We start from the raw sequence: 14,015 nt of genomic DNA, 5'->3' as shown, positions 1-14,015 counted from the left end.
GGCTCTATATGAGATTTCCGGTTTTTGGACCAATGGAGAAACGCCGTTCATCAAATGACCAATGACATGCGCACGTACGGGGGTTTCTAATTTGCCGGTAAAACGTCGAGCGCCTATATACATGTGTACGTTTCGCTATTGAGAGCACGAGGTTACGTGCGGATTGTCCGTGTCGATTATTCCAGTTAATAAATTCTCCTTTTATCCCTTATAATCGATGCTAAAATAGCACAGGGAATAATTTTTCTAGAATTAAACTGTTACGATATATACGTTTCGTTCCAGCGCTATGGTAAGTTCGGGATTTTTATTATTTTTTTTTTGAACAGATATAGCCTGTTTGGAGATATTGGCCGGTACTATACCCAATTTTCCACACGTTTTCAACGTCACTGTGTCATTTTCACTATTGTACGTGCTCTCGGTTATCTGTCTCCGAGTTAATTATTTTGCCGTGCTTGAAAACGTCATTTATATATTTAAAAAACTACGCTTTATTATTTATTCCAAAGCACAAAAAATTTTCTCGTATTTATTTACGTACGAAAACCAAACTTTTCCCTGTCCTTGCTGTACTTTCAAATTCTACTACTATTCTAAAAAAAAAAATTATCAACTCCGAATCCTTGTAGGGAGTAAGAATTAATTTAAAAAATCACTTATTTTCATAACCGCAGATCTGACAAACCAAATGTGCCCTTGAACAAGTGAATAATAACAAGCAACATTTAGCATGAGTGCGGCAAATGTTCAGGGTTCTTTGAAAGAGGCCCTCTACGAAACTCTCAATGGTATTCTCGCACCTCACAGAGAAACTCGTCAAGCTGCCGAGCAAAGAATCCAAGCCTTAGAAGTAACAGACGATTTTGGTATACATCTTACGGAATTTGTTATTGATCCAAATGGATCCTTACCCATTCGACAACTGGCTTCTGTACTTTTGAAACAATACGTGGAATCTCATTGGAGCTCCACTTCTGATAAATTCAGACCGCCGGAAATTAAACATGCCACCAAGGAAAGAATTAAAGAATTATTACCCTTGGGGCTTCGGGAATCAATTAGTAAGGTAATGAAGCGGAGAAAGTTATTTTATACAGAAAAAAAGTAATGTATTCGCGAGAAGGGACTTTGCTGATTTAACAAATTATTATCTATTGAACTCAGTCATATTTCTAGGTTCGTGCCTCAGTCGCGTATGCAATATCAGCCATAGCGCATTGGGATTGGCCTGAAAATTGGCCAGGACTATTTGACATATTAGTGAGTTGTCTCAGTGGTGACAGTGAATTTGCGGTGCACGGAGCAATGAGAGTTCTTACAGAATTCACTCGAGACCTCACGGACAACCAATTACCCAATGTTGGCCCCGTTATCCTTCAGGAAATGTACAGAATATTCCAGAGCGAGACTGTAAGTGGAAATTTTTCATGGAAAATGGCTTGTCAAAACGTAAATCTAATAAAGACGTTTGTTTCTCTTTTGTTTTTCTGCAGCAATATTCCATTAGAACTCGTGGCAGAGCGGTAGAAATATTTTCAACAATAGCAGCATTGGTTGCTACGACGGGACATTATCAAAAGGGTTTTGTACAGCAATATCTACAACCGGTGATACCAATGTTCACTGAGAAATTTGTACAATGTTTGCGAGTTCCTAACGGCCCGACGAGTGACAGCGGTCTCAAAACCGATATAATCAAAGCTATCAACTGCCTTATTTCTCATTTACCCAAATATGTGGCAAACTTTTTACCACAAATTTTGCCACCCATATGGGACACTATGACACAAAGCGCTAAGGTTTATCAGGATGAAACGGTCAATGGGAACGATGACATTAATGAAAAGGAAGTTGATTCTGATGGTGAGAAAAAAGTCGAAAACTTGTGTCCTAAATTCTGACAAAAGCTTTCATACTATTATTTTTTCCCTTTACAAAAACAGGAAAAAATTATTTGAATCTGAACAAATGTATTTGAATCTGAACGAATAATTGACTTTCGTGTTTTTTAGGCGAAATAATAAACTTCAACAATTTAATAATTGCCACATTCGAGTTCATACACTCGTTGATCGATTCTGTCATGGACCGCAAAAGATTCTCGAGCCTCCTCGACAATCTTCTCAAAGAAACAATGTATTATCTCATTATATTTATGCAAATAACCGAGGAACAAATTGAGCTATGGACGAGTGATCCGAGCCAATTTGTGGAGGAGGATGATCAGGGTTTAAACTACAACGTTCGCATATCAGCTCAGGAATTATTAACTGTGAGTATTCTTTGAAATCGAATTAGAGGTAGAGAATGTATGATGAAAGTATTAAAATATATTTCAGTGATTTCATCGGTTCTGTGTGGATTTTTCGTTATTCAACTTTTTATCGCACTTTTCACAGGCCCTCGTTAATCACTCGGAAGTTGTATCCATCAATGCCCTATGTGAAGTTGTAACTCGACATGTAGAGGAGACAAATCGACAAAGAGCTGCAGCAACGGCAGCTGGTGGAGTGATTGATCCAAACTCTTGGAAAATATATGAATCTTCGATTTTGGCTCTGTGTACTGTCAAAAATGAAGTTATGGAAATGCTTCAAGCTGGATCTTTGCATTTTGATCTCGTTGGATTTTTGGATCGGGTAGTTCTCGCTACTCTCAATAGTCCAGGTCAATAATTCGTTATGCAGTCTCAAAACTCAAAAATTTAGTCTACAGAAATATCCAATTCTTGTGGATTGCAACTTGAAACAAGGAAATAACGCTCCTTTGCAACATTTCTTCTATTAGGGGCCCATCCCTTCCTACTCGGTCGTTGTCTCTGCGCTGGCGGACGTTACGCGCCAAAATTATTGCCCGAGATGTGTTCCCGTTTCCTGGAGGCAACGGTCAATGGCCTATTGGAAAATCAGCCAGCATGTATACGCATAAGCGCGGTGAAAGCGGTGTACTGTTTCTGCGAAGCTTCGACAGCCGGAAATCCGGCGATCGAGAGTATTCTGCGAAATCATTTGCCCGCTATATTCCAGGGTCTTTTCAGTCTCACCAATCAACCGACTAACGCAGTTTTAACGCTCGTCATGGAAACATTCGCCGTTTTGGTCACGGTAATTAAATTCCAATGAAATATAACGCGTTACTTGTTTTTCATGCGAATTCAGGGTGAAGCAACGTCAATTGCAATTCTCTGAACGAAGTGAATTTGAAATGCACGAATCCCTTCTAAAATTGATCGAGTAATTCGTTTCCTTAATTTTGAACATCGTTAAAATTTTTCCCACCAAGAACTTGGTAGGATTCTACGAATTCGATTTGTTATTGTCACGAGAATTATTGTCCGCAGCTCGACAAAGCATTTACGGAAAGTATCGAGAACAAGATCTGTCCATTCACGATAGCAGTGTTTCTGAAGTTCCATAGCGATCCGGAGATTCTTGAATTGTGTCAGGACATATTTAAAGCGCTGACAGAAAATCCTCAATGCATTGGGCCGCTACAGACGCGAATAATACCAACGTTGATCAGCATGATGGCGGTAAATCCCATGGACAAAACCAAAGATGGTGAGAAAATGATAATCTTTATTTACAAAAATATTTTGTTGAAAAATTCTCAATTCAATTCTATCCCCTACATTTTTTTTTGTCAGAGGGCACTCGATCCGTGGCTCTCGACGTTTTGCAAGTACTAGTGCAATATTCGCCAAGACCTCTAAGCAGTGCACTCGTAGAAAACGCTTTTCCGGCTGCTTGCCACTGCATTCTCAATTCTGAGGAAAATGGAACACTCCAATGTGGTGGCGAAGTCGTACGCACTTACCTTTCGGTGGCAGCTCGTCAAGTCACTGAACATCGCGACAACGAAGGATGCACCGGGCTGCAATACATTTTGCAAATAATTGCGCAACTATTGAATCCTCGTGTAAGCCTCACGAGTCAAAGAGCTTTATTTGGAAAAAAAAAAATTCTATCAAAGGGCCTTGAATCGATGAATTTCTCTTAAATTTCAGTCGAGCGAGTTCACGGCAACTTTCGTTGGAAAACTGGTGACGACTCTGATACGAAAAGTAGGAAGTACTCTCGGAGGAGATCTCGATCTTCTGCTGAAAGCCGTTCTGAGTAAAATGCAGCAAGTCGAGACGCTGACAGTGATGCAGAGCTTATTGATGATTTATGCGCACCTGATAAACACCGAGTTCGATGCGGTTCTCAATTTTTTGTCGACTGTACCGGGGCCAACGGGCGAGAGCGCGCTCGCATTTGTACTTACCGAATGGGTAAGCAGGCAGCATCTCTTTTTTGGTGGTTATGACAGGAAAGTAACGACGGTAGCGTTGTCGAAAGTCCTTGAGCACGGTGTGACGAATGATGACACGAGATTGAACGAGATTACAGTCAAAGGTGAACAGATATTCACAGGTTCGCGGATTTTTATTTTTTTTTTCTTTTAGTTTCGCCTCGACTCGAGCTTCAATGAGAAAAATAAGTAACGAGCCGATGTTTTTTTCAGATAACGAAGGCGGCGTGAGAACGAGGAGCAAATCTCTCACGCAACCTTATCAGTGGACTACCATTCCTGTGCTCGTTAAAATTTTGAAACTCATTATAAATGAATTGTCGGCTGACATGGAAGCGATCGGTGCGAACGATGACACCGAGGTTCGTATTTTATTTTTATCTTCTGTAAAATGTCAAATTCGCTGCATCCCATTATTTGACTTTTTTTCGAATGATGCAGACCTCGGGTAACGAAGATGACGAGGACGGCGAAGACACGTTACTGGATCCAGGCGACGGGTCTGATTTACTTCGTAAGTATTTCTCCCTCCTTTAAAACTATTGACAAGTTTTGAACATTTTATTTGAAGGAGATTGCTCATTCTCCGGAAACCTAATTTTCAAATACTTCGAAATTGAAGGTATCGTTGATGAGGATGAAGAAGAGGAGGATCCAGATCTGCTTCAAGATTCGATTTATCACCTAAATTTGAACCAGTATCTTCGAGATTTCTTGACAAATTTCTCGTCGCATCACTGCTTTCCAGCTTTCGTTCAGCATCTAACGCTACCGGAGTGCAAAGTTCTCACAAATTTGAATATAAACGCGACGTATGCGTGAGAATGAGAAGGACAAGAGAGAGAGAGAGAGATAGAAAGAAAGAGAGAAAAAAGAGAGGACGACAGAGTAAGACTTGTAATTTTTCATAATAAAGCAATCTATTGTTTATGGTTTCTTTTATCGAATTGATACAAGTATTCCCGCATACCTTGATCGGGCACTTAGCGAGTTTACGTTAGTACGGAGAGACATACACACATGCACACACAGATTAGGAACCAGACGACCAACAGCGAAATTTGCAATGTTATTTTTGTTGCTTTTCCATTTAAAGTTCTATCGATAGACGACGAATTTTATGTTGTAGATGAAACATTTTTATGTTATTTTTTTTTGTTTTTTTTTTTGTTATTTTTCCATGAGACACTCATCTAACAATATATGCGGTTTCGTGCATTAATGCGATTTCGCGGGGACATTTATTATACATATCTACAAGCCTAAGCCTAGCGTATTTTGTCATTCATATACTCCTTATAATATAGTTTATTTTCGTGTAAAACATCCTGAATTCTAAATACTTAATTTATGTATTCATTTGTTAATTTTTCGTGTTTTCTTTTTCTTTCTGTTATTAATATATGTACAGTTAGCGAACGATGAAAGGATCATGAGTTTTGGCAAACTCGTTATTTCGCTATTTTCATTTTCTCTCGTTTATCTACAAAATTTTTCTTCTTTTCGCCGCATTTTTTAGTATTTTTTTGGGAATAATAGTTATCGTGGTAAAGAGCTCAGACTGTTGTAACGGAAAGTAGTCCCATTAGTTTTCCACCTGCCCCTGGTCCGCCACCGGTGCCACCCACTCTGTTCCCATGCGCTAACATTTCTTGTACAGTCGTAAAATCGTCCAGAGCTGATTTTTTTCTTGCCATTTTCTTGTAACTCAACTCCACGATGTTCAATGGTTTCTTCGGTGATTTATCCTCGGCGTGCTCGCTGCTGATGAGTGCGTCGTTTGCGCTCTGCTGCAACTGGAATTGCTGTTGGATGAATAATTCTTGCTGGCGTTGCTTCCGCTCTCGCGCACGCTCCAACTGTCGCTTACGCTCTTCTTTGGTCCAGTAGCGTCCAACCTTAAATGATTATTATTAAGTATTTCAGAATTAGCTTAATTCGATTCACATTTCGATGGTAATCAGTATTGAAATAACGAATTTATTCGAGAGCCTGGTCAGAAGTTTGAAAATTTTTTATCTCATCGACAATTATAAATGAAACGAAAGGAAAATTCAAAAAATTCCGAAATGAAAACCCTGTCAGAGCTTCCTCAGTTTCTCCAGCCTTCAATTAAGATGATGGATCAGTCGGTAATCACAACCGTGAGTGCGAGAGAGATAGCTGGAAATTTTGAAAAGGAAATTTTTCCACATCGTTCGTCTGATCGAAAAAATAAAAATGTCATCGGATTTTTGCGATCGTGCTGCGTACGATGACATTTTTATTATTTTAATCGGACGAACGATGTCAAAGAGTTTCAATTTCAAAAATTCGAGGTGTGATCACCGACTGATCCATCATTTTAAGGAGCACAAACCTTTTCAAGATCAATGCGAAGCTGAACTTGACGTTTCTGACTGTCACAAGAGTTCGTTGGTTACAAAATTTGGATTCACTTGCCCTACTTACATTTTAATTTGTCCAAAAACTCGTAATTTTCTATAAAAAGGGATGAAAAAGTTGAACAACCTTCATTTCCGACATGGTATCATCTTCGGTGGTGTGTCCAGCTCGTTCTTCAGAGATTTTGATGGCCCGATTCCTGAGAACTCGACTTCTAGCCGGTCGTTTAGTGATGTATCTAGTGCCATCGGGTCGTCTCTTGACTTTCCATTCCATTTGGATGTCGCCTTTGTCTTCGGGTGGATTCCACGAGTTGGTATTAGCGCAGACTTGCTGGCTGCCGATGAATTGATACTGGGTTAAATTGGGGGCTTGGAAGTTGCCATGAGATTTGGATTTCCTAGTGCTGACAGTGGTGTCGCGCGTGGTAAAATTTTTCCGGTTCAAAGCCTGTTTGAAGAGTTGTTGTTGCAGGATGATGGTTTGTTCGAGATTGGCGACGTTGGTGTACATCGTGTCGGCCGGAAGGCTCGTATTGGGGCCGATGTTCGAGGCTGGATCGCGTTCCCGATGTTGGTGATGCGACGAGCTCTTTTTCGCGGCTTGACTAGTTTTGCTAGTTTGTTTGGCAGTCGGTGTGACGGGGATGGGGCAGGAGCAGGCGATCTTGGGCGCTATCGTGGGTGCGTTGGTGGTAGGAGTGCACAAAACGAGGGTACTTTTGTGGTGATCTTTCTCGACCTGATGCAGCTCCAAAGTCAACGGATTGCTGTGACAAGATTCCCCGGTATTGTAAGCGCTCGAGCTGTCTTTTTCTTCGCCGGAACTGTTGCTCTTGGAAGAAGAATGCCAATTCGGTTTGGTGGCGTTGGTTTGATCGGATTGTTTGACTATTTGTTCACGACTCGATTGACTCCAGTGTTGTCGATGCTCGTAAGGCGACGAATAAATTGGCTCGTTGTCCGACTCCGGTATTGTCTCGTAAATGTGCTCGGTATCGCTCCAAACGTGACTCGAATAAGCTTCTACCAGTTTCACTGACGCGTTGTTTATCGTCGAAGCAATCGTTGTGGGCGGTGTGCGAATCGTCACGTTCTCAACCCTCTTCGTGCACTCTTTGAGAGCTTCTTGAAGCCATTGCTTGCGATCCTCATTCTGATGAGCTGGCGAAGTCGCCGACTTACTTGATTTCTGTGAATTTTGCGAGGAACACGTCGACGACGAATTCGGTGCTATGATCGAACTCGCGTTTGTCAAATGCAAAGCTGTGTGAGATGGCACCGGCGGGGCTCCTCTCACCGATGCTAAATTTCCGTCGTTATCTTTATTGTTCGTCTCGGCGACACTCGGTTGATGCATCTGCGGCTGCTGTTGCTGCTGGCGTATCAATTGCTCGATCATACTGTTCTGGTACGCGGGAATGTTGTCGGGAGATATTGTCGGCGAGCCCTGGGAAAAGAGGACGAAAATTACTCGTCAAATATTAAGGGGCACCCCTGTGGCTTGTTCGTTACAAGAAAATCGATTGTCCGACCCTCATCATTTCAATGCACCAATAAAAATCCAATTTATTCCAATTACCTGTATATATAAACGTCTATCATCGTAATCATCCTCCTGAAAGAAAATAATATTGAATAATGATATCCTCCTTTTGTTCACATTGAAAAGTGTCAAGCCTTCGAGAGCACTGTAATTACTCGAAAAAAAAATGATGAAAACGCTTCAATTTTTTTCCGACCATTGTTAAAAATCGCAAGGAAAAACAAGCCAAAAGACTGAATGATTTCATGAGTGAATAAATTGAAAAAGAAAAAGCCTAATTTTCGTGTGGCCTCGACGACGCAAACTTCGCTCCAAAAAAGAGAGTGTTCCGCATCCCGTATGCGGATCGCGAATCAAAGAATCCTTGAGGCAGGGAATACGTTTCATGTGCCTACCTGGTACAGACAACGACTGACGAGTATGGTAACCGCGTTATTCGTCTCGGCAAAGAGATTTTCCGTCTGTTCTTTGTTCGCGACGTCCTTTCCATTCACCTGTAAAGTTGCAAGCACACGTTGTATACGGCGAAGTGAAAAGGTGTAAAAAGGGGGGAAAGTGGTGAGGAAAGGAAAAGGTTAAAAAAAGAGGCGGTAAAACATACGAGGAAGGGGAGGGCGCGAGTTCAATAAAAATTAATGATTTGAGAAAGAAGCAGAGAAACTGTCGACTCATCGCTCTTGAAATCTGAGGGTGAAATATGTGATAGAAAATAAAATACCCTGTACACGTGTCACCGGGCGTAGATATTCACAATTTCTTTCACGATAACAGGCCGTTGAGACGGTTTGATAGTTTGCGAGAGAGATGACGCGGTGCAAACTCGATTGAAAGCGTACGAGAGAAGCGCCAGCAGATGAAGAAGATGCGGGATCGCATAAGCAGAAAGGGCTCCGTGTGAAAAACGAGGGTTGCACGCCCCGGATCCACCAAAAGAGGGTGAAAGAACTTGTGATCCTTCTTCCTCTCTTTCTCTACCTTTTATTCCTTCTCTCTTTACATCACGCTCATCCACCCAGTGACAGCAACAAAAAATCCAGATGGAAGAATATCGAGAGAGAAAAAAACAGCTTCCGTTCGTTCAAGTATGGAGAAATGATTCACGCGTCGATCTGCCAGACGAAAAGAACGAAATACGTGCTCCGCGACCTGACGCGGAGGGCGGCTAAGATAATGAAACAAGTGACAGTACATAATTGACAATTAAGTCCATCACTCCCCGACTCGCTGGTCTCTTGGCTTTAAACAGCTGTCAATCAATCCCAAGGACCCTCAATTGGAGGCTCCCATCCGAGCCACCGGTTCGATTAGCAACGCGTTCGAATGTTCGAGCAATCTGACAGTTGTTCCCCCGGCCTAGGAATCTTAGTTCTCAAAAACCTACAGTTTGCATCCTTTTTCACCGGCACAATTGCCTCCGGCAAAGCTCGGTCGTGCGTCGTTGTTTGCACCGAGTCGAACGAGCTTGCTCCCCCCACGTCGAAGCAGGGAGGCAAGAAACTTTGAAAATCACAGTTTCCGATCGCTGATTCACCAAAAGGATGGATTTGATACCGCGGGAGGGATCGATTGGAGGAAAAGAGAATGGTGCACACTTTCGTCGAGGTCGAGACTCCCCGATGAAACGAACGGTCCAAGGAGCTAGGGAAAAAAAAGAAAAGCCAACCACAGAGTTGGATTGTTTCTCATTCGAGAAATTCGTTTTGACACGCACAGAAGGAGCGAGGCTGAAGAAGCAGCAGACGATGATTAGAAGGAAAAAGGAGATTGGGCGTGATCGGCGAAAGGTTTTTCGATTATGTATGTATATATAAATGGGAATTGGAGAAGATCCTTTGACGTCGCGGTAGCACATGCCAGCTCGAGAGACCTTACGCCGAAGGGAGACGAGGCACAGAAGAGGAGAGAAGGCCGTGGTTAGTTGCCTTACGAGCAGCAGCGGAGGGTAATGTGAGCGAGACGGATAAAGTGTGAGAGACTGTGGATGATGAGAAAGCGAGCAGACGACGTAGAAGCGGTAAATCCACTACCCGGGCATTATGTACGATCTACTCGGGGGAGAGCGGGCGTTTCCTCTTCACGCGTCCACATCCACCACTTTGCGCGAATAATGATAATCTGCCTAAAGGGATTAGAGTCGAGGAAGCGCGCTCCTGCCTGCGGAGCGCAAGGAGAGAAAGAGAGCCTGGGACCGGGGGAGATTGCTGCCTTGAAAACGAGACTTTCGACCGAAATTCCTCCGCCGCGTCCTCCTCGTCCGAGTCCAGAGTCGCGAGATCGTAGGTCGAGCACGTTTCAGCCTCTTTTTGCATAATACCTCCAATGAATTTATCAACTCCTTCTGAAAGTACTTTATAATTTATGAAAATCGACGTACACCCGGGCATGTATGAAGGAGCTAATGGAAAACGTAAATATGCATTCGTCCAGAGGCCACGGAACGAAAAAACTTCATTTATCATTCGAAACTCTTCACCATCGGGAAAGATCCATTAACTTTGTTTAAAAAAACAGCTAGTCGAAGCTCCTGCTTCCAAAGGCCGACAGTCCATTTGAATCTCAAACTCCGAAAATTTTCTGATGATTCTGAAGTTTGCATCGATGGAAAAAAACGTAAATTGAAATTTCAAATAACCAGGTTTATTTATTTCGGGAATCAGTCTTGGAGGCTTACAAAAGTATGTAGCCAAAGTTTTAAGGTGTTCGAAATTCCGGAACGCACCCTAGCAGGGGTTGGAAAGTTGGAATCGTGAAAAAATCCTGGAATTTTTCCTATGGATATAACCAGTTTTTTTATTTCGGAAATCAGTATTGAAGGCTAATAGGATAAGGTATGCAAAATTTCAAGGCGGTTGGTGCTCAGGAACACACCCTTAGCGGAGGTTGGAATGTTGTAAAACTACTATAATTTTTCCTATGGATATAACTGGGCTTTTTATTTCGCGAATCTCTTTAGGAGGCTAATAATAGTATGTCGTCAAAATTTCAAGATGGTTGGAATTCCGGAACACACCCTTAGCGGGGGTTGTAAAGATACTATAATTTTATCTATGGATATAACTAGATTTTTTATTTCGCACATCTCTTTAGGAGGCAAATAAAAGTACGTGGTCGAAATTTCAAGATGGTTGAAGTTCCGAAACACACCCTTAGCGGGGTTGAAATGTTGTAAAGTTACTATAATTTTATCTACGGAGATAACCAGCTTTTTTATTTCAGGAATCTCTTTTGGATGCTAACAGGAGTATGCAGCCAAAATGTCAAGGTGTTCAAAGTTCCGGAACACACCCTTAGCGGGGCTTGTAATCTTGGCAAAACCCTGGAGCTTTTGGTAAGAATATAGCAAAACTTTTTTTTCTCCGAATCAGTCTTCTAGGCTCGTAGAATGAGGTCGTCGATGCTCCGGAACGTAGCCTTAGCGAGGGTAGAGAATTGTAAAAATCTTACAAAAATCGTGGAATCTGTCCGATGGATTTTTCTTTCGGTAATCAGTATTGCAGGCTGACACAACGAGGGTTTCGGAACTTGAACCACCTTGGAATAGGGTATTTTACAGCATGTAAAAAAATATATAAAAATGCGCGTTTATGATAGATTTCGTGAAAAGTAAACGAGAAACGTCAATATTTATTCATAAAAATGCAATGTAAATGTTTATAATTCAATTTTAAAAATCGTCCTTTTTCATATGTTTTTCAAATGTCTAAAACGCCATCCGCCATTTGAATTCCAACGTGACGTCACTCCGATAGCAAACAATCTAGATTCTTATCGTGCGCTCTGCGTTATTTTGAAATTTTACAAGTTATTATGTACGTTTGTGGACTTTTATCATTAATTTTATTAAAATCGCATCATGGAAGCCGGTTTTGTGAAAGCAAAAAGTACAAATCTACCAATGATAAATATGTTGATGGTGGCGATGAATCCACTATTTTTGTGGCATTTTTACACCTGTATTATCGCATTCAGGCACGAGACACCAACGATATACTATTATAACTCACAAATCTTGTTCTTGCTCTTTCGCAATCGTATTGTTTACTAATGGAGTGACGTCACAAACCGAAAGAACACGGCGGCTAGCGTTTCCGCGCGAAAATTCAAAATTATAAATAAAAAAAAGTTTTCAAGACACTTTTCGGTCTTATAAAATTTAAATAAAAATTCCACTGGTTTATTACGATCTCAGGATTATTTTGAAAGAGTTTTCAAAAAAAGGTGTAATGCCCTATTTTGGCTACGTATTGCTGTTAGTCTCCAAAAGTGATTCCCGAAAAGAAGCCTGATTATTTGAAATTTAAATGTTCGTTTTTTTCCATCGACGCAAACTTCAGAATCATAATTTTCTGTCATTTTTCCTCATTCGAATTTCCATTTCCGTCCAAAACGTCCCTGTGTTTCCTAAGCCTTGGGAGCTCCGCCATTTTCACCTCGCTGACGATCCTGAGGCCAATATTTTATTCGAAATTCAATTCTCACTCCCAATTATTGTAAAAAAACCACTTTCACTTCAGGAAGATCAGTGAAAAAAGAAACTTTGGAATAATCCAACGACAATGGAGAAGGAAAAATGACTCGAATGCTCCCACATTCGATCTCGCTGAAGTTTGCAACGTCCGAGTCCAACGAAATGATCTAAAAAACCCTCCAATAATTCCAGTCATTCTCCAGCCTCGTTTCCTGTCGAATTTTCAATTCGCAGTTTTTCAATCTGCACCGATACTTCCGAAATAAAAACTGGTGAACTACAAATGTTTTTTTTCTCCATTTCGTTGGACTCCAGCGTTGGAAACTTCAGCGTCGTTCACATTCGTGATTAACGGTTCTGGTATAAAGTCCCCAGGACACAGAATTAACCGAGACAGCAGGAAGGATTAATAACGTGGAAGCACGTGTAATTCAAGAGATTATTGAAAACACGAGACACGTGTACGTGCGACAGGGTGTGCGGACGAATTGAAATCGAACGCGCTGCTGCTAATCAGCGTGGAGTGACAAATCGCTCGTTTCATATTGGCCCGGGGATCCGGATAAATTTGAATATGTCGAATGTGTACGTGTGATCGGATGTCGAAAGAGAAACGTGTGTAAACGGACGTCAATTCTGTGGACGAAAACTCGGATGATCCGTGGCTTTGAGAAATTTGTCAAATTACCCGTAATATTTGATCGCCCTCGCGCAAACGTCCGTCCCTAGCGGCGAGGCTTTCGGGAATAATTTCGGAGATGTATACTTCGGTGTCGGCGTCCTCGCTGCCCGAGCCAGAACTGTAGCACACGGTTAGTCCGAGTTTCTCAGCGCTTCCGGTCTTTCGTAGCGTAACTTCCTGCAAATTAAATTATTTCATCAACACAGAATTTCCAACACGCGCTCCTATGCTAATTTTTACTCTCTCTACCCTCAAATTATTTGCATAATTCCCTTCAGGTGTATAACTTTCCGATGAAACGACACTTCACAACTATTATTTGTGTGTATACACCGAGAAATATACTTTCGACAACTGAGTTTCTTATTCAGCTCGATTCTAGCGGTTAAATACTTTAGTGAAGGGACCAAAAAATAGCGAATTCGTGATGAGCTCGATCGGAGAATTATTTCTGAAAGATTCTCACTCGAAGTAACTTGGAATGATTTTATACGATCGATTGAATTTCAAGTTACTTGGGAAGTGATTTTTCGATAAAAGCTGAGTTTTTCTTGGGGTTTTGAGGGAATAATTTTGCGTCGGAGGCTTCGAATTTTCGAGGGTTTGAGGAATGAGGAAAGAGGAAGGATTTCGTGAGCT

The 14,015-nt window shown here is 41.5% G+C and overlaps 2 protein-coding genes across 3 annotated transcripts in view; one reads left to right on the top strand and one right to left on the bottom strand.

Annotated features, from left to right (window-relative positions):
- The first annotated feature begins 129 nt into the window (after positions 1–129).
- Positions 130–5,232, top strand: Ipo9 (Importin 9). Of its 2 annotated transcripts, none has more exons than XM_043426016.1 (13): positions 130–292; positions 678–1,069; positions 1,180–1,413; positions 1,497–1,866; positions 2,016–2,275; positions 2,403–2,670; positions 2,791–3,107; positions 3,344–3,563; positions 3,650–3,921; positions 4,010–4,400; positions 4,510–4,658; positions 4,738–4,810; positions 4,919–5,232. In XM_043426016.1, the coding sequence occupies exons 2-13, from the start codon at positions 734–736 to the stop codon at positions 5,116–5,118; spliced, it is 3,090 nt and encodes a 1,029-aa protein (XP_043281951.1). In that variant the 5' UTR covers positions 130–292; positions 678–733; the 3' UTR covers positions 5,119–5,232. The 2 variants fall into 2 exon arrangements, with proteins under 2 accessions (XP_043281951.1, XP_043281950.1); XM_043426015.1 differs by having other exon boundaries at positions 4,010–4,418.
- Positions 5,198–14,015, bottom strand: part of Slip1 (SLo interacting protein 1) — a 129,401-nt gene continuing 120,583 nt past the window's right edge. The window contains exons 3-7 of the mRNA XM_043426017.1: positions 13,383–13,553; positions 8,622–8,720; positions 8,263–8,298; positions 6,808–8,130; positions 5,198–6,194 (exon numbers count right to left, since the gene is read on the bottom strand). Of these exons, the coding sequence (XP_043281952.1) occupies positions 5,853–6,194; positions 6,808–8,130; positions 8,263–8,298; positions 8,622–8,720; positions 13,383–13,553 (1,971 nt within the window). The 3' untranslated portion in view covers positions 5,198–5,852. The remainder of the gene's footprint in view (positions 6,195–6,807; positions 8,131–8,262; positions 8,299–8,621; positions 8,721–13,382; positions 13,554–14,015) is intronic.

This window comes from Venturia canescens, chromosome 8 (assembly GCF_019457755.1).
Source record: "Venturia canescens isolate UGA chromosome 8, ASM1945775v1, whole genome shotgun sequence".
In the NCBI taxonomy this organism is placed as follows: Eukaryota; Metazoa; Arthropoda; class Insecta; order Hymenoptera; family Ichneumonidae; genus Venturia; species Venturia canescens.
The sequence above is the reverse complement of the archived record's forward strand: the minus strand, read 5'-3'. Positions and strand labels throughout refer to the sequence as shown.